This window comes from Aspergillus eucalypticola (assembly GCF_003184535.1).
Source record: "Aspergillus eucalypticola CBS 122712 chromosome Unknown BO83scaffold_9, whole genome shotgun sequence".
In the NCBI taxonomy this organism is placed as follows: Eukaryota; Fungi; Ascomycota; class Eurotiomycetes; order Eurotiales; family Aspergillaceae; genus Aspergillus; species Aspergillus eucalypticola.
Window position 1 is genome coordinate 336,118 of NW_020290283.1, and position 17,827 is coordinate 353,944.

Genomic DNA, 17,827 nt, shown 5'->3' on the forward strand with positions numbered 1-17,827 from the left:
GGACTTCATTGCGTAGTGGGTCAGCAGGATGTTTGTTTCTCTTAATGTTCTGGTGGCACCAGCTTTGTCTATTGCAGTGGCCATTGCCACCAGTGGGCCGACATTCGCTCGTGCTGCAGGCGACACACGGAGTGATGATACTACAGTCTTCTTCGAAAATGACGGCAACTGGACATCTCATGGAACCAAGCCTAGCGCCCTATTCATCAACACGCCCTCGAGTTATGCTGATGCCAATGCAGTGTGCGCAGCACAGAATGAGGCATTGCTGAGCTGCGAGGAATACGCCAATTTTGAGAACTTATTCAAGTATCAGCAATACCTTGGCAGGATCACTACTGATCAGCTGTTCTGGTCATCATGCTCTTCCTCAACCCCAACTTCATGGCGCGGTGTTATTCAAAGCAGCACGAATTCGACCTCCGATCTTCGCTTTCTGTGTACCAACAGCGCTCCTCTTGTCGACAAAGTAGACACGGATTACTCTGGTTTCCCCCGTGTAAATGTCACTTACAACGGTACGACTTTCGAGGGCGTGAGGGACCACATGGGATTCCGCTTCGCTGGCATTCGCTTTGCTCAGCCCCCAACGGGGGATCTAAGATTCCAGCCGGCACAGCCGTGGAATCATACTATTCCGTATGTGAACGCCACGAGTTACGGACCGGCCTGTTTGCAGTTTGGTTACTTTGATGGCAACTCGTATGGTCTGAGTATGTCACCCACCCAGGCATATTAACATGGTTGCTAACTTATCAGACCCTTGGGGAAATAGTGAAGACTGTCTGTTTCTCAACATCTGGACGCCACATATCCCATCAGCCGACTCCTTGGATCCTGACAACGGGAAGCCCGTGATGGTTTGGATCTATGGTGGTGGGGATACCCAAGGCTCAGCCGCTGACTCCACTTTTGATGGGGCTAGTCTTGCGTCTCGCTCTGATGTTGTGGTTGTCTCGTTTAATGTATGTAGCAAATTCTCAATACTCAATTTTCCTTTCGCTGACTCAAACCCAGTACCGCCTCAACATATTCGGCCTTTTGGCTCTAAACGATGGCGAGCTCAACGGAAACTACATGATGACAGACAAAATTCAGGCATTGCGCTGGATTAAGCAAAACATTGCTGGATTCGGGGGCAATCCGAAGAACGTGACAATATTTGGGCAATCCGCTGGTGGGTCATCAGTCAATGATCTGATTACATGTCCCGCAATCATTGGCGAAGACCTCTTTCAGAATGGCATCGTCCAGTCCGGAAAGTCGAATGTCGCTACTGCCGAAGTCGCTGCAGCTTACGCCCTACCCTATATTGAGAAATTCTGTAACGGCACAGCCACGCAGCGGGCTTCCTGCCTGCGGTCATTACCCGCAGAGACCCTGCTTGATATCAGCAATAACAGTATCAGTTGGTATACTGTCATCGACGGTCACTACTCGGCGGACTACACGCAAGCCCGGTACGCACTCGGAGCACAGTACATCAACTCAGTCAACGTCCTAACGGGTAACATGCTCGAGGAATACCAGTCCCTCGCAACCACAACTCTCTGGCCTAGCATGAGCAATTTCAGCGAGGCATTAGAGATCCTCATCAACGACGCCGCTATCAACGAAGCCCAAGCAGAGGCCGCCCTCAACTCAGGACTCTACACAATAACCAACAACACGGTCTACAACAGCAGCACAACCTACACCTCGGTCTACAACGCCTCAGTTCACCTCGGCACCGAAGGCCAGCTATACTGCGACGGCACGCTCCTGCAATGGATCGCAGCCGCCTCCTGGGCCTTCAAGTCCCACTGGTTCTACATCCACAATCGAGGCTACGCACTCAGTTACTACGACTTTTACGACCTGTGTACCTTCCCCGTAGGAAAGCCAGATACTCCATACTACCGCTGCCACAGCAGTGATCTGTACGAAGTCTTCGGCACATACTATATCTTCGATCAGCCCGTGCGAGTGCGCGACGACATCTACTACACCAACGCGATCCAGGATATGTGGGGTGCTTTTGCCCGGACTGGGAACCCGAATGTCGATCCGGCGTACTTGAAGGCGCGATCGTATGATTCGACGATTGACTTCTTTTTTGGCTTCGAGTGGCCACAGTTTACAGTGAATAGTCCGAGGGTTGCGTCGTTGCAGTACCCGGGGCCGCAGGTGTCTGAGCTGCCGTATCAGGAGCATTGTGAGGTGCTGTTGCCGCATGTGACGAATCCGAGTGCTCCTAATGCGACTGCACAGTGAGACTCATAATACAATTAGTTAGACCGCATACAGGTAGCTAGTGTATTTAATAACTTGCGAGGATCAGCTGACTGTGGCTGATCGGTTGACTGTTATAATCATCACGTGCGCAAGAGGTCACTGTCCCCTGCTGTATTAGGCCCCCCTGGCTTCACAGGCACTTTCCAACTCCCTCATCACTGCTGAGTACATTCAGCACCCATTCCATCCCAAGCTATGGATTTCTTCACACGTGCCCAAACGAGCTTCCTGTCCTGGAAACATGGAACACCACTCCCATCTGGGGCCTGCGCCTCCCCAAAGTTCCAGTCCTGGCATACTTTTGACCCTGTCCAACGTTGGATTGCCACACCCTCCGACATCGATACAAACACACCAGCAGACCCAGTTGGGGGTGCCGATACCTCAAGGCTTGTCCTGCTGACATGGAATATTGATGGGACGTCTCCTCAGACTGAGAAACGCGTTACAGAAATAATCACGTGTATTATCGGATTAGATCCCCGACCGGATATCATTTTCCTCCAAGAAGTGTCAAAGCCAGCCCTCCAGCAAATCTTGAAAGACGAGCGGGTTCGCGAGCTCTGGCTTTCGAGCGAATGTGACGACACATCATGGGGCGATCAATCGTTTGCGGTAATGACCTTACTATCAAAGGCACGCTTCATGACAAACACTGCCATAGGACCAATTTGGAGGGTGAAATTCCCGAGTCACTTTGCTAGGGACGCTCTCTGCTGTGATATATTCGTCGCTTCATCTAAGGAACCCAGTCCAACACGGTTGCGTCTAGTAAATGTTCACCTAGACTCTTTGCCAATCAAACCTTCCCACCGACCCAAGCAGGTATCTATTGTTGCATCCCTCCTTCGCGTCGCAGGTCAAGGTCTAGTCGCAGGTGACTTTAATCCTGTCCTCGATGAGGACAACAGCCTTCTAGAGAAAAATGGCTTGGTGGATGCTTGGACAGTTCTTCGGCCCGGAGAACCTGGCTTAACTTGGGGCCTAGATGGCAAGCAACCATTCCTTCCCAATCGGCTTGATAAAATAGGTATACTGGGGCTGCGACCGCATGACATCAAGACAATAGAGCCGAAAACTATAAGCGGATCTTTTGACGATGAACCCTTATGGACTGATCATCATGCTTTGGTCTGTTCCTTTGGCTTGGTGGATGAGTGATCATCAATATTTTGGTCGCTTCGGTTGTGGAAGAATAAGCGATTCGAACAATAGTTGAAAATATTCATAGCTAATAAGAGAAATAGATTAATAAGATAGCTTTACTTGAGAAAAGATGCAATGAAATGCAAATTGCTAGATCTATACTTGATTCTTTTGGTCAGGAAGCGTATGCTGCATGTAGCTAAGACAGGGACATTTAGTTATTGAATCCCCATCCATAGATTATGCCACACCATCTGTAGCATCAGATCAACAATGCAATCATCAACCCCACAAATAAGAACCCATTCTCGTACAGTGTATAATAGTTTTGGTTAAGCGACAATCCCACCACCAACCCTACCCTACCCTACCCAAACACCAACCAACCAACCAAACCAAACTGTCCCTCAAACAATAGTCCCTCCATGAATAAGATGAATAATATCTGATGCAATATCCGCGTAACAAGCAGCCCCGATGATTGGCACCCACATGTTCGGGGGCGTCACCCGCACTCCCTCCCCCAATAACACACATTCAAGGATCGTCACAACCACGGTTCGTCTTCCCCGCTCCCCCCTCCCCCACGATGTCATACTCCACTAAAGCTGTGATATAAATCGCCTCCGCCCTCATCATGTTCCATATCTCTTCTTATCTCATCTGAAACGATCTATCAATATCATCATCCAAATAATCCAAAGAAAGAACTGGACACAATGACCAGCGAACGCAGACCCTCCGGCGCATACCACCTCACCGGCTCACAGCTCGTCGAAACAGTCGATGACCTCAGCTCCGGAGGCAGATGGGAAGAACTGAATCGTCGGGCTCATCACGCTGATACGGGTGATTCACAGCAGCAGTCGCAGCAGCAGCAGTCGGGGTCTAAGGCGGCTCCTGACAGGTCGCAGTCTTTTAGGCCGTATAATCCTAGTAAAGGTGGGTTCATTCCTTTTTAAGTGCTTGGTTTAGTTGTGGTAGAAGAAAGGAAAGCTGATATAAGTGATGGGAACAGACCAAAGCGACGACCTGCTGCCGGATGAGTAGTGGTACTAGTGGATGTAGTAGATTGTCCGCGGTGGTGATTACGGCCGTGTTGGGGCTTTATTGTTGTTTGTATCCCAGCTGGATGTATGCGAGGGATTTGGTGAAGTGGGTTACTTGTTGTAAAATTTGATGCAAATATCGTATAGTCGGGTAACTGTGGGAAGGGGTAGTATTTATGTTTATTATAATTTTGATATGGAATAATGACTCTCGTTTGGAAGAAGTTTGATTTGAATTATTGGGTGAGTGCTTTTGCTGTGACAGTAGCTCCTAAGGCAGAAAGTTTCCCCATAATTCAACAATTAGTCAGTGTGGCCGAGTGGTTAAGGCGATAGACTAGAAATCTATTGGGTTCGCCCGCACAGGTTCGAGTCCTGTCGCTGACGTTTCTTTTTGTTTTTCTTCCCGTAGTTCTGGAAGCAGAACTCTCTTTTTGCGTCGGTTTATATATTTCTTGGGCGAATTACGGGTGTTAATAGGTTTTTACATGCCTTATGCATCATTTATAATGTATTTGAACATTTTTCGTCGTAGGAATGCGCCATGCATGAATTGTCCTCTGCTGTTCGGAAGAGACATCAAAGATATATATATCTCCCCACCACATTCTCCCTCAATTTAATCACTCCCCCCAGCATCCCTCTGCTTCACCCTCTCCGACTCAAACGCAAGTCCCGCACGCTCTCTCAACACCCCATACATCGACGACGAATCTAATGCCCGCCCAGTTTCCTCTCCATACCCCCGAGCCTCCCGGAGATGATCCAAAACCACCCGCGCGACGGGCAAATCGGTTCCCGCTCCCTCGGCACAACTCACCCCCAACGAGACATCTTTAATGGCCAAATTCACATCTGACCACGGTCGCTGACCCCGTTCAGGCAGATAGAAACCCCCAGTCATCCTCTTCGACATGGAGGTAAGAAGAGGACCATACTGCTCTTCCAGTAACCCCTCGAGAACCTCACTCCCGAGACCGGACTTCTCCGCTAACACCTGTGCTTCAGCGACGAGCTCCATCATGCCGCCGGTGAGGAAGTTCCTAACTATCAATTAGATATATTCACAGAGGATTGGATGGCTAAGAAGGTCAGAACTCACCCCGTACACTTCAACAACGTAGACCTCGTAACATCCTCGCCCAACCTCATCATCTTCCTCCCCATAACACCCACGATGTACGGCTCCACCCGCTGCACGGCCTCATCCGCGCCCGCAACCACAAACAATAACTTGCCTTCTTGCGCAGTTGGCGTGGCCCCAAATACCGGTGATGCGATGTAGGTTACTCCGTGTTCTCCAAGACGTTGTTTTGCCCAGGCAGACGTATCTGGGTGGACAGTCGTGGTATCGACGATGAGTTTCTGGCGCAGATAATCTGGTTCCAGTGTTGCGATGGTGTCGATGATTGATCGAACAGCAGTATCATCAGTCACGGCGATGAAGCAGATATCGGTGCTGGCGATGAGGTCGGGGATGTTGGTGTATTGCACACCCCCAATCTCATGGAGGGGGAGTCCACGAGCTGCGGTTCTATTGAAGAAATTGAGAGATGGGGCGTTGATGTGCGATAGGTGGGCCTGGAGGTTCAGGGCCATGGCTTGGCCCATTGAGCCGAGACCTGGGGATTTAGTACTCCGTATAGTTTATATAGCGGAGGATGTTGGATACTTACCGATCCATCCGAGACGGGGGTGGGGGTTGGTTGAAGGGTCCATGGTGGAGGATAGATTGGATGATGGGTGGAGGTTGGGCGGGAGATGTCGTATATTTGAAGTGCTCGGTAGCTCTAATTTATGTCAGATCTGGTATCTTGATATGAGTCATTTGCATGGCCTAGAGCTTTGCTCCGGCATTAGTGCTGACAGACATCGAGGCAACTTAGATTGGCATGTTATTCGTCCGAAAGGTGAGGATCCACCAGATCGCGGGTAATTCCGAGATCCTGTGCAGTTGAGTTTCAATAGCATAATGTACGCTGAGATTCCTATGCCACTTGAATTATACCAAATAGCTAACGAGCAGAGCACCGGTCACTGAAATGGTCGAGCGGTGGATAGGAGACCCGATCGGAACCCAGTCTGTAATGTCCAGCTTGTGATAGTCTCACTCACACATTGTCCATGCGGGAGCTCGTCATATCTATCCCTAAGCTTTGACTTTAATGCAAGGGATGAGGCAGAGGATCGTAGCAAAAAGGAAATACCACATCTCATCTGCAGACCGCTACACTCGTTGGTAAGATGTCCATATAGAGTTTTCGATCTCAAGGAGATCCAAGCCCGATTATGCAACGATGGACCAATAACACAGCTACATTGCTCATCAGGTGAGGTCGGAAATGCATGTCTAGCGCCGAGTACTGATTCTACTTCGATTATACTCATGCGATAAGCTTTCCACGTCAGCGTTCAGCTTTCGCCTCTCGTCACGGAGTCGCCGATATGCGAGATGAGATCGTTTCCTACACTGTAGGCAATTTTCTTTGCAACCGTGTATGTCTTCCTGTTTGGGCATACTTACAAAGTCCAAAAAGCCTATAGAAGATTTTGCACGAGTGGTTGTGTTGACAAAGTAACTGCTGATGCTGCATTCATGCCTAACAAAACTAATATCTCAACGATGACCAGATCGCCATTTTTCTACTTTATGTGTCTATATGCTTTCTCCTAAGCGACAGCTGAGAGCGAATCGAAACGCCTGCTCCCTTTCCGACCGTACAACAGCATTTCTTCCACCACTATCCCCTAACAGCAATCCCACCGCAGTCATCCACCCTAGCATATCACCCCTAACCAAATAATCCTCCATGCATTCACTTATTGACCGTTCAAGAAGTACAAGCCTCGTCAACACACTGCAACCCGCCACCAGCCGGTACAGGACAGTTCCTGATCTTGGTCCAGAACGCCTCGGTCTCGCCGCCCTGACCATCCACCATCGGAGCCACGGTGGCCTGACACTCCAACTGAAATCATGGTTAGCATTAAGCAATAGAATTCAGATTGATTCCACGTACTAGGTGTCCTCCATTGCACTCGCATGCTTTAGCACCCCAGCGGCGGCAGAATGTGCCGGGTATGCCACAGGCCTGGGCCTGGTTGATAAGGAGGCCGAAGGTGAAGACGATGAGGATGGGTTTCATGATGTATTTGTTTCTTTGACACGGGAGGATTTGAAGGATGGATAATATGAACGTAGAGGAAAAATAGATATGATAATTGCGTAGTTGCAGTTGAAGTTGCGAAGTGGTGCCTTTGATCTATACTGAAGATGACCACGCGGAAAGGTATTGGAAAGGTTTCACCAACTCTAGTGATTTTGGTGTAAGATTATAATAGTTTCTGTGTAGGTAATGCAAAGGTTGATGAGTTATCGATGAGATGTTTCACTACATGGCTTCTACAACTTTCGTGTTGGTATACTCCATGCAAGTGAAGACTACTCTTCACTCTAAGGGAAACATAACCAACAGATTCAAGATCACCCTGCTAGACCAGATGGACTGAACCGATGTTCAAGCTTTACTACCAGTAAATGTAATATTGGTAGTACCAGTCATCGGATACAACGCCGTGCCATTTGCACTACACGCCACCGCTCTGTTTCCCCTGGTTCATTTTCTCGCCACTAACACTCCTTGGAGAATGGAGGATTTACACTCACAGTACTGCTCAACTTGCATCAATAACAGAGAAGCGCGTGACTAACTAATGGCATGGATTAGTTGTTAGTAACAAGTGAAATGCAGTTGGTGGTTCCGTTTGGTGAAACCGCGGATAGAGTAGTACACCAATGCGGGAATGAGAAGCGAAATGAGTTTTCTGATCGAATTGAACTATTACCCGGTCGCTTATGAAAGGAATGATAAATATGCAGCAGCGTCTTGGTTTGTGGGATAGTTAATTGTGCACACGGAGATTGAATGCTTATTTGTCAATAGCCTCGTTTCTACATTCATCTCAGCCTTTCGTTTCGAGTATTTAAACCGCGGGAGACATATTTAGTATACTGTCCTTCTCCTTCAACGCTCTTTTCACACTCTACTGATAAGACGTGTTTCATTGCTTCGATATGATTGTTTATGTTGCTAAATAATACGAAAATAAATACATTATGTTGATCATAGATGTCAGAGATATCCGAGGTGAAGGACGTGAGTGGATGAGAAGGAGAACATTGCATGAGAATTATCGTTCATGTCAGAATATTCCGATATGAAAACTAATGCAATGAACTGATGAAAATTAGAAGAACTGAGAGGAAAGATGGAAAAAATTGCAGTATGTGTACGAGGCTATCAATATTGAATCGAAGCGAAAATTTCAGGAGCGCAAGGGCAAAGGTATGTAAAGAAAATTCTGTCGGGCCTTGATTCATTTATAATTACCAGTTCGAAGAAGATTTCGATCAATTCACGTCCTCATCCATGTCAAAGTCGTTCAATGGCGGGTCCGACCTGGTATAACTGGTGGGAATATGCGAATAGCTGCCAGAATCAAAGGTGGGATATCTATCAATGTCTTCTTGGGAGAATCCTAAAGGGTCATTTACAATCGCTTCGAAAGTGGGATTAAAGCCTGAGTAGACCATGCTTGTTGGAAACGGCGGGCCGAGTGCAGTGTTCCACAGATCATCGGGAGAGATATGCTCTTCTGAAGGTAGTGCAGGCAGTTCATTGGAGGTATGCCCGGATACATAACGATTTGGTAAGTTGTGTGGCAACAAGTCCATCATATCGGGATCGTTGTCAAAAGGGATTCTGGGTTGCCTGGACGACAGAACAAGGGAAGGATTGACATTAGTGGTGTCGTTGGCCAAATCTAGAGGTCTGGAGGGTGCAATGTCTGCTTTGGCCGCAGAAGGGCGACGGTATTTGAGTGTCACAATCCTACTCTGTGGTCCTTCCGCATCATTGGGGTATTCGAGGAATTTTGCACCAGGAACCAAAAGCTCATCGGAACTGGCTACGCTGATGCGCTTATCGTCGTCATCGCTTTCACTCTTCTCAGACTCTGAAGAGCTTTCCTCAACTTTGACCGCCGACTTTCTTCTTTTTCGCAGTCTTCGTGATCTTGGAGGCCTTCCTTGGACCCATTCTTCGTCCGAGGATGTATTCTGGTGTCGAGGTTTACCACGGGACCCGGAGGCATTGGTCTTACTTGAGCTGCCCTTTGGCTTCGGTTCCTCGTCTGTGACGCTCTTTGTGGGCGTTTCTTCAGCAGACTTGGACATAGCAGTAGCACCACGTCGAAGGGGAGGGGGGACAGCCTTGTCTGCAGAGACTCGACGACTGCGAAGCTTTGCAAGGTGCTGTACGATTGCGCCCTCCGTCACATTATGACCCATGGTATTAGCGACATCGGCCCAAGGAATCTTGATTGACTTCGTATTGCAAACGGACTGAACAGTCAATAAAAGGAGCTCGTTCAGGTTTTCTATACTTGTTAGCCTCGGTTAAACCGGTAGATAAGATCATCGAATAAGGGATGGGGAACATACCGTCCCAGCGGACCAGGGTCCGTTTCTTTGGCCTATTTGAAGCCTTCCTCGGAGTTGTCATTATACTATGTAAGGAAGAGTCTCTACCCGATTGTGAATTGAACCTTGGATTATATGATCTAAGTCAGTTCTATTTTAGATCTGAGAGGGGACTGGTAGTCCTGTAACGCGTGGCCTGTATAAAGAAATCAGGTGAGTTTGGGTGAAGTGAGCCAAGAATCAAGTGAAATTTCTCATTTTACTTACTTTGATTTGAAATAGATCACTGGTTCTTGATAGATAGTAGACAGCCTATCAGGCAGTCCTGCACACTGTTACTCGCCAAAGTGAGTCTTCTTTGACTGTGACAGGGTCGTGAATCTGTTTACTCCGGGTGAGAGGGGAAACTAAGGTGGGAGGAAAGAGACGCGTAGTTGTAAACACTGAACAGTGAAGTTGAGTGAATACTCTTCAAAAACATGTGAGCCAATAAGAGCGCTTTAATGTCGGTGGTGATGTTAAGGGAGGGCTTCAAATCACGACAGTGATCAATTGGGTAAAACATATTGTGCTGCTTGTATAGAAAGCCCATGTGCTTAATTGCCTAAAAGGTCCTGGATGAAATCATTCACTACAGTCTCTTCTAGCATATATTTCCTGATAGGGAAAGACATATTATCATATTGCTCGAAGAACCAACAGCTCTACTATACTGTACAGGAGAAGGATAACCTTAGGTTTCTCCCATTCAAACTGATAATTTACTAAGCAGACAAAGTACTAACTGCAGCTTTTGGTAGGCTCCAGAGATGTGCATTCTACATGCATTCATGCTACTGCCATACAACGCACTGTTGTCAGGTTATGGGTATGCTCTATGATCATCAAGTTGCTTGCATCCTTGGGATCTGGAAGGATTGGGATAATTCCATCTACTTACAAATATTCAAGGAATACGGGCATCAGAATGGCACTATATGTTGATGCTCACTAGCAATGGCTTCGATAGTAGCAGCGGAAGCAGTAGGACATGGCTATAGTGTTTTTTGCACCGTCTATAATTATCGAAAGAGTAATTGCGAAACCTAATACTACCCCCAGACACTCATAAAATCGAAGCTAAATCCATGATTACTAGCAGCCAGCATCGATCCTTCACCGTCCACAACACCTCTCCAACCTCAACTCCAACTTCAACTCCAACCTCCACCCACGCCCTTCTCACCAATCACCCAGCCTCTCCCCCAAACATCGCCTCCGCAATATCCACCGTCACACATGCAAACATCTCAAAGCTACAATTCGGCTCAACTCTCGGATCAGTTAACGCTTGATACCAAACCACCGCAGCTCTTTCCCAACTCCGTCCCCCAAAGCCCACAGCACAAAGGTAAAAGGCATGACTCGGAATGCCCGAATTCCAATGCACACCCCCATTATCCTTCTCCGTATATACAAACACATTCATATGGCTCGGCTGCCCATCCCTTCCAAGAACAGCATCATCATACGCCGTCCCCGGCGCCTTCAACGACCTCAGTCCCATCTCCCCAACACCAGCAACCAGCACATTTCTTTCCCTTCGGCCAAACACTAACCCCCCTCCCAACCACCCAATCCGCCTCCACGACCCCTTGTCCCCTCCACCACTGCTCAACAACATAAGCAAGCACATGTGAAATACTCTCACTCAGCGCCCCAGACTGTCCCTCGTACAAGGACCCAGCTGTATGATCCGTCACACCATGCATCAGCTCATGCACGACGACATCCAGACTCTTCGGGAACCCAGTAAAGTATACCCCATCCCCGTCGCCGAAGATGATTTCCTGCCCATTCCAGAACGCATTGTCTAGGGTCTTGTCATAGTGGAGACACCCGATGAGACGGAGACCGTTGTTGTCGATGGATCGACGGTCCAGCACGGATGAAAGAACATACAGGAAGATGCCAAAGCTGTTGTACACGTGGTTTACGGGGTCATCTTGGGTGGTCGGGCCGGAGGAGGATTCGGTGCGTATGAGCAGGCCTAGGAGACCGCGCTTGTTGCGGCAGTCGTAGATGTCGCGGGCTTGGGCGTGCGGTGTCAGGGAGATGTTTGGAAGGAGGAGAGGCGGATGTGGTGGATGTCGTTGGCGAGAGTGATGGTGCGGATGGCGGCGCGTTGGGCTTTGGAGGGGGCGTTGGGGGAGGTGCTGATGTGGTGGAGGATTTGAGGTTGGATGAAGGTGCAAGTGTGATGGTCCCTGGTGGACATGGCTGGTCGTGATGGCTTGGTGCCTTGAAAATGTGTCAAGCAAGATGGAACTTTTGGGCGGTGATAGTACTAATTGCAATCCGTTATTCCTTGACTGAGTGTACTAGAATCAAGAGTAGTATCTACGAAGCGAGCAATAATAATATAAGCCTAGACAATTCTATCAGTTTTACACATACGTGTTATCAGACAAGGATTCTATATGCACAGCCATTATGGTGATTGCGCGTAGAAAGCTTGTAACACGATAAAGACATCTCGTGTTGACATCGACCATGGAAAAACAGTATGATCAATGCGGCCTGACTAAGATCAGGTTCGAAGGCAGGTCTGGATCGCACACCATGGATTAGGATAACGCGGCAGTCTTCCGAAACATTGGGCCTCGCCACTGCTACTGTTTCCGATACATAGATAGCTACGTTGCATTCCAGCCCTGCGTGCAGCAGTTCTAGAATTGATAGCAATAAAGCCAAAATATTCGCATCTGTAGCATTTGATAAGGAATCGCCACTCGACTTAATCTGAGCGACAAATTGCGCTTCGGTCTATCTCACAATCTTTCATATAGCCCAGTAGACTGTTGGATGTGCTATACAGAGTGTGCTATAGAAGTCGTGCTGAAAGCAGCTTGCAGTGAAGATTGTGTAGAGTAGCAACGATAACGAAGTTGCATGCATTGTTAAAATGGGAAACATCCGACCATGAATTTCATGCCACTTTAATTACATATAGCTAAATGCTCGAGAATAAGCATAGTGTTACAGGTTCCTTCCAAAACATCCCGATCATTGGTAGCGCCGTAAATTAAGCCAGGCTGACTTGCTACAAACTGCATGCATTGCAGCTTATTGCACGACATTGTGACGGTTATGCAGCTTTCTCGCTCCGTGGCGAGTGCGATAACGTAGATAACCTCCGTTTGAGCAGACGATATTCATCGAAAGAATTGGAATACTCTTCGAGAGCATTACGGGCCTTTCTATCCAGAGGAGTATCGTCCATACCCGGCTGGTTGTCTTCGGTATGATGGCAACACGGAAGGCACATCACGGCGTGCTCTTTGAAGCTGTCTTCAGGTTCGTAATCTCGTTCCGTGTGGTAAGTCCAGCGGGCATCTGCTTCGGTACGATCCGGTGTGGAGAGAAGCCTCGAGGCGTTGAGATCCGAGATGTAAGGGGTGTTCGCGCAAAGAGTAGGGCTTCCGGTAAGAGAGAAGGAGAGTGGTTCTTGCCCGCGACCAATCAGGCCTAGAGATTTTCCAAGGGACCAAGGCATCTTTTTTTATTTGATAGAGTAGGGGAGTGTGATGAAGGGCACAAAGTACTTCTGCTCGATACCTGCTTGCTTCAAATACTTTCTGCCCGTCTACGACCTGGGGCATTCCCCGCAAAAATCTCTGATATGGATCCTCTACGAGATAGGGCGGGGGCGACAACCGCAGGCGAAGCGAGAAAACGCCGAGCATTCTTCTTCGCAGACATCATGAGTCTATGGAAGATATGGTATGCTAGGCTGGTAAGTGGTAGCGATGTATTCGATACGGTGGTTCATGGCTGTGCAGGAAGGGCTGGGCTCGTTAAGGAAGGAGATCGGGAATCCCATATCGCTCATCGGCAGGTCTAGATCCCCCACTCAAGTAGAGCTCCCAGCTGTCGCCACGGATCGAGGATATCGCAGCCGAGAGCATATTTCAGGGCATGGCCCAGGAGTCAGATTCTGATGTTCTGGCGTAGTATGTGGAATTCGGGGTGCTGATTGGGCGGCTGAATGTTCCGGCCACCCAGCGAAGTTGTGGTTGGCTGGGAGACTTTAACAGCCCCGGACGCGTCCCTTGACAAAGCCAGATGTCACCCCATGGTTACAACTCCTCTTTCCCTGCTCGGCCTCATCGGTACTGGTGGCGCCGGCTGTCATGTCCACCATTCCCCATCTTCGGTAACTCGGCTGTCCCGGGCGGCTGGGCCACTGCAACACCTCTGCGCACCGTGTTTCCAGCTCTCCGCAACCGGGGAGCTACCCCAAATAGACCTTTTGTAAAAATTGGTTCGCCAATCAGGCTCGATATCAGATTCACGCGTCTGGTTTAGCCCGTGTTCTGAGTGGGAACCATGAAGTATGACATGTAGAGCTCTTATCAGCTGTGGGACTGATACTGTGCTAACGAAGTGTCGATAGAGTAGACCGGACATTTGCCTGGTAGACAGATAGAGCGTGCTTGCATTCTTGCCGTTCTGTATATTAATTCCAGTCATCCTCATCCTCCTACTGGTATTTCAAGATCACGACTAACTTAGACGAGACGACCATTCACTCCCTGTCACTATCACCACCCTCTACCTTCTCCCTTCTCCATTTCCCGTTTCCTATTCCTCAGCCCCCTCGAGGCTACCATGTCCCGACCCGGGGCTGTGCGCGATGATCTCTGGATTGAAGAGGATGCCAAAGTCAATGTTGACTATCTTGCACATTCCTGGACGTATGATGAGATGTGGGCTACTAGAAAACATGTTCGCCAGATAAACCAGCATAGTCTTGTTAGATGTCGATTCGAAAATGCTCTTTGGAGAGCATGGCTGGCTTCTACCAGGCAAACCATTCGCATGCCAGCGGCGTTTATCTCCTGGTAAGTCCAGCCCAGTCATCGTGTTCCTGAACCGTGACATACTGACTTGATGCAGGGACAAAGATAGCGACATTACCTGGCTCTACGGTCCACTAAAGTCTAGCAGAAGCTCCAGTCCAACACCGAGCGAGGCACCCCAGGCACAAGCTCCTAGAAAGCCTTCTCTGAAGCGAAAACCCAGCATTTGGGGACTTTCAGAAGAATCTTCAATGTCCAACGACTCTACAAATGGAAAGTCTCTGCTTGGCCGGTTCTGGAGCATAACCATCCATTCAGTCCCTAGTGTGAGTCAGAGACACTACCTACCACTTCACCCATCGATGCTAATACCTCATTGTGCAGATAATCCTCAGCTCACGCGAAAACTGGAACAAGCGAAGAAAATGCCGCGTCCGATTTGAAGAAGAGGTACAGCAATGCCAGTACGCCCGTGACGGAAACACAGTATCGCAATACAGCTACAACTACAACTATCCTTTTTTCTTGGAAGAGGCTCGACTGTACGGAAGCTATCAGTGCCAGCAGACAATCGAACCGCTACCGTCAACATTCCTCACTGGCTACGAAACGCTTCCCCCAGCAGACTCGGGCCAGTATTATTCTATGTCGAATTTCCTTGAGGAGCTGGAGTATGTCCTCACTGCCTTTGCTCATTGGCCTTCTATACCGCCTAGGCTTACTTGATTCGTTGAGCCGCGCTAACATTTGGATGACAGTGAGGTGATGTGAGTATTATTATCAAAAAGCATTGTGGGTAGAGTAGAGAAAAGGGGATGATAATTAGATGGTACAGTGGCTGGGGTATATCAGAGAAGAGGGATCCTTATGCATATAAGTCTTGCCTGTTATATAATTGCTACTTGTTTGCCAGTGGGACTGAAATTAGCGAAGTTTTGCACATTGTCCTTTCCCTCATCTTTATCCTGTTTCCTTTGAGTTCTATACTTTACCTTCAATCCCATCGGACACAAAGAAGGAGGAATGCTGCATCTTGGACATATGTGAGATATTATCGGGGCATTCCTAGGCGTCTGGGCACTAATTATAGCATAAGACAAAGCACGCCTGACTTTGGCAGACGTGAGTAAGAGAATTATATTAATACTATGGGCTATAGAGCCATACGCGCCCGAAACAGTGCTATCATGCTAATTCATAACGCATCGTATTAGCTCTGACTGGAAGCTCAGACGCCGGCGCTGAATCCACCTCATGAGGAATACTCGCATCAGCCTTCCCCGGTAGTTCCGTCACGACTCCATTATCCATCTCAGGGACATAAGACTCCTGCGCCAGTTCCGCGGGGTCCTTCTTGACATACTCAATGTCATCCGGCTCCTTTGTAGGGACGGGGATCCTCTTCTGTTTCATCTTCCGGAGACCGAACAAGACCGCAGCAATAATCAAAGCCGCGCCTGCCACCGCACCAACCACGGCACCAGCAATCGCGCCATTCGAAATGCCACTTCCATCTTTGCTGGCTGCATCACTCGTCGTGGAATTGCCGCTACTCGGGGTATTTCCCGATTTGGAGATGTCTGGCGCAAGCAACTTCGAGGCGAATATATTGGCAGCATTCCAGGTATTCTCGAACGAAGGATCTTCATTATACGAAGTCGACCCCCAGTTGGAACCACAGACAGTCTGATTACTCGTTCCATCGCATTGCTCGGCTACCGCCACAGCTGTGTCTGCTAGGAGCGGCACAATCCGACCGGCGAAATCCGGGATAAGGTTTGCCACGGATGCAAGGCACAGCGCCAGGAATCCCTTGAAGGGGTAAGCTGATAGTTTGGTCTGCTCGGCAGTGCCTAGACTGGAACTGCTGTAGCCCACTTCTACCATGATGTCGTTGACGAAGAATGTGTCTAGCGTGCTGTTGAGGAGTCCTTCGGTCCGTGTCATCCAAATGTTAGATTTGGTCTGCCGCTGTCAGCTATGGTCCCACAATGACCTATTTCTAACCCAAAGGAAATGGGAATAATGTTGCTTACCGCTTCATACATATAGGCCGCACCACTCAAATAGAATCCATACGCCAAGCTCCACCTCGCGGTATCCACAGCCTGACAAGTCGACGCATTCGCCGACGTATTTGAGACCAGATCATACACCGACCAATCCGTGGAATTCACCATGCCATTATTCTCACTCCATGACCACGCACTCGCTCCATACTGCGCATACGTTCCCTGATCATCGCCCTCACTCGCATATGCCACCCTCGATATAAGCTGGAAATATCCCCCGTTGCTGAACCAATCGAACTCTGTCCCATGCGTCTGGCTCTCATCATCATACAATCCACCATTGCATATCGAGCCCTGACTAACGACCAATTCCATTGTATACGCGACTTTCTTCGCCCAGGTCAGCCATGAAGAGTTGGTTGGACTATCTGGGAAGTCCGCCTCTGACGCAGCCATTGCAGCAAGACCCCAAGTGACGAAGTCGCTGGTCAGAACGTTGATTTCCTCCCATTCGCCGCTGAAGATGCTCTCGGAGTGGTTGTGCATGCGCGAGGTGATGAACTCGTTGTAGGTTGTGTTGCCGGTCGCGTTCCAGTAGGGAATTAGGGACATGTAGAGCATGCCTTCTGGGTAGGACGTGTTGTAGATGGGGTTGACGGTGCCATTGAAGTTGGCGGTACCGAGGAGATTGGTGAATTCAATGGTGGAGGCGGATTTGATGGTGTCTGTTGATTGTATTAATGACCCTTCTTGTGATCGCAGAAGCAGATGATATCGCATACCGGTGCTACTGACATTAAAATCAATAGCAGAAACACCAATCATTAAGCCCGCAAAGAGAGCGGCATATTCGCTTAATCGCATGAAACCCATGACCAATAGTCTGAAGAAAGTAATGGCGCTCAACCAGCTTTACACTTCGCGAAACGGTCAGAATGAAAGATTTGCCCATCGCGTGAGCACCCTATACCTTATTAATAACCCATGCTGACAGGGTCTTCACAGCCTCATGCGTCCCAGCTG

General features: G+C 48.7%; 10 protein-coding genes and 1 non-coding gene across 11 annotated transcripts; 5 read left to right on the forward strand and 6 right to left on the reverse strand.

The window, feature by feature from the left end:
• Nucleotides 1-28: 28 nt before the first annotated feature.
• On the forward strand, nucleotides 29-2,277 carry BO83DRAFT_463311 (carboxylesterase; the record flags this gene model as incomplete). The annotated part of the gene is made up of 3 exons (XM_025537333.1): nucleotides 29-713; nucleotides 760-965; nucleotides 1,018-2,277. The coding sequence occupies 3 exons, from the start codon at nucleotides 29-31 to the stop codon at nucleotides 2,251-2,253; spliced, it is 2,127 nt and encodes a 708-aa protein (XP_025389199.1). The 3' UTR covers nucleotides 2,254-2,277.
• Nucleotides 2,278-2,425: 148 nt separating this feature from the next.
• BO83DRAFT_358619 (endonuclease/exonuclease/phosphatase family protein) lies at nucleotides 2,426-3,558 on the forward strand. The gene has a single exon (XM_025529316.1). It carries the CDS (start codon nucleotides 2,470-2,472, stop codon nucleotides 3,433-3,435), a length of 966 nt encoding a protein of 321 aa, XP_025389200.1. The 5' UTR covers nucleotides 2,426-2,469; the 3' UTR covers nucleotides 3,436-3,558.
• A 298-nt stretch (nucleotides 3,559-3,856) lies between these two features.
• BO83DRAFT_436484 (uncharacterized protein) lies at nucleotides 3,857-4,678 on the forward strand. Its single transcript, XM_025535959.1, has 2 exons — nucleotides 3,857-4,362; nucleotides 4,439-4,678. Exons 1-2 carry the CDS (start codon nucleotides 4,140-4,142, stop codon nucleotides 4,468-4,470), a joined length of 255 nt encoding a protein of 84 aa, XP_025389201.1. The 5' UTR covers nucleotides 3,857-4,139; the 3' UTR covers nucleotides 4,471-4,678.
• Nucleotides 4,679-4,775: 97 nt separating this feature from the next.
• BO83DRAFT_t125 lies at nucleotides 4,776-4,856 on the forward strand. The gene has a single exon. It is a non-coding gene; the product is annotated as a tRNA-Ser (tRNA).
• Nucleotides 4,857-5,088: 232 nt separating this feature from the next.
• BO83DRAFT_310272 (NAD(P)-dependent oxidoreductase) lies at nucleotides 5,089-6,080 on the reverse strand (the record flags this gene model as incomplete). Its single annotated transcript, XM_025527433.1, has 2 exons — nucleotides 5,089-5,512; nucleotides 5,572-6,080. The coding sequence occupies 2 exons, from the start codon at nucleotides 6,078-6,080 to the stop codon at nucleotides 5,089-5,091; spliced, it is 933 nt and encodes a 310-aa protein (XP_025389202.1).
• Nucleotides 6,081-7,300: 1,220 nt separating this feature from the next.
• BO83DRAFT_425961 (uncharacterized protein) lies at nucleotides 7,301-7,615 on the reverse strand (the record flags this gene model as incomplete). The annotated part of the gene is made up of 2 exons (XM_025535240.1): nucleotides 7,301-7,438; nucleotides 7,490-7,615. The coding sequence occupies 2 exons, from the start codon at nucleotides 7,613-7,615 to the stop codon at nucleotides 7,301-7,303; spliced, it is 264 nt and encodes an 87-aa protein (XP_025389203.1).
• A 1,265-nt stretch (nucleotides 7,616-8,880) lies between these two features.
• Nucleotides 8,881-10,033, reverse strand: BO83DRAFT_463315 (uncharacterized protein; the record flags this gene model as incomplete). The annotated part of the gene is made up of 2 exons (XM_025537334.1): nucleotides 8,881-9,908; nucleotides 9,973-10,033. 2 exons carry the CDS (start codon nucleotides 10,031-10,033, stop codon nucleotides 8,881-8,883), a joined length of 1,089 nt encoding a protein of 362 aa, XP_025389204.1.
• Nucleotides 10,034-11,179: 1,146 nt separating this feature from the next.
• On the reverse strand, nucleotides 11,180-12,422 carry BO83DRAFT_387691 (M4 family metallopeptidase; the record flags this gene model as incomplete). The annotated part of the gene is made up of 3 exons (XM_025532729.1): nucleotides 11,180-11,600; nucleotides 11,668-12,231; nucleotides 12,388-12,422. 3 exons carry the CDS (start codon nucleotides 12,420-12,422, stop codon nucleotides 11,180-11,182), a joined length of 1,020 nt encoding a protein of 339 aa, XP_025389205.1.
• Nucleotides 12,423-13,078: 656 nt separating this feature from the next.
• Nucleotides 13,079-13,486, reverse strand: BO83DRAFT_463317 (uncharacterized protein; the record flags this gene model as incomplete). The annotated part of the gene is made up of 1 exon (XM_025537335.1): nucleotides 13,079-13,486. One exon carries the CDS (start codon nucleotides 13,484-13,486, stop codon nucleotides 13,079-13,081), a length of 408 nt encoding a protein of 135 aa, XP_025389206.1.
• A 1,115-nt stretch (nucleotides 13,487-14,601) lies between these two features.
• BO83DRAFT_463318 (uncharacterized protein) lies at nucleotides 14,602-15,518 on the forward strand (the record flags this gene model as incomplete). The annotated part of the gene is made up of 3 exons (XM_025537336.1): nucleotides 14,602-14,834; nucleotides 14,890-15,118; nucleotides 15,177-15,518. 3 exons carry the CDS (start codon nucleotides 14,602-14,604, stop codon nucleotides 15,516-15,518), a joined length of 804 nt encoding a protein of 267 aa, XP_025389207.1.
• A 459-nt stretch (nucleotides 15,519-15,977) lies between these two features.
• On the reverse strand, nucleotides 15,978-17,677 carry BO83DRAFT_463319 (glycoside hydrolase family 76 protein; the record flags this gene model as incomplete). Its single annotated transcript, XM_025537337.1, has 3 exons — nucleotides 15,978-16,757; nucleotides 16,829-17,529; nucleotides 17,587-17,677. The coding sequence occupies 3 exons, from the start codon at nucleotides 17,675-17,677 to the stop codon at nucleotides 15,978-15,980; spliced, it is 1,572 nt and encodes a 523-aa protein (XP_025389208.1).
• Nucleotides 17,678-17,827: the final 150 nt, after the last annotated feature.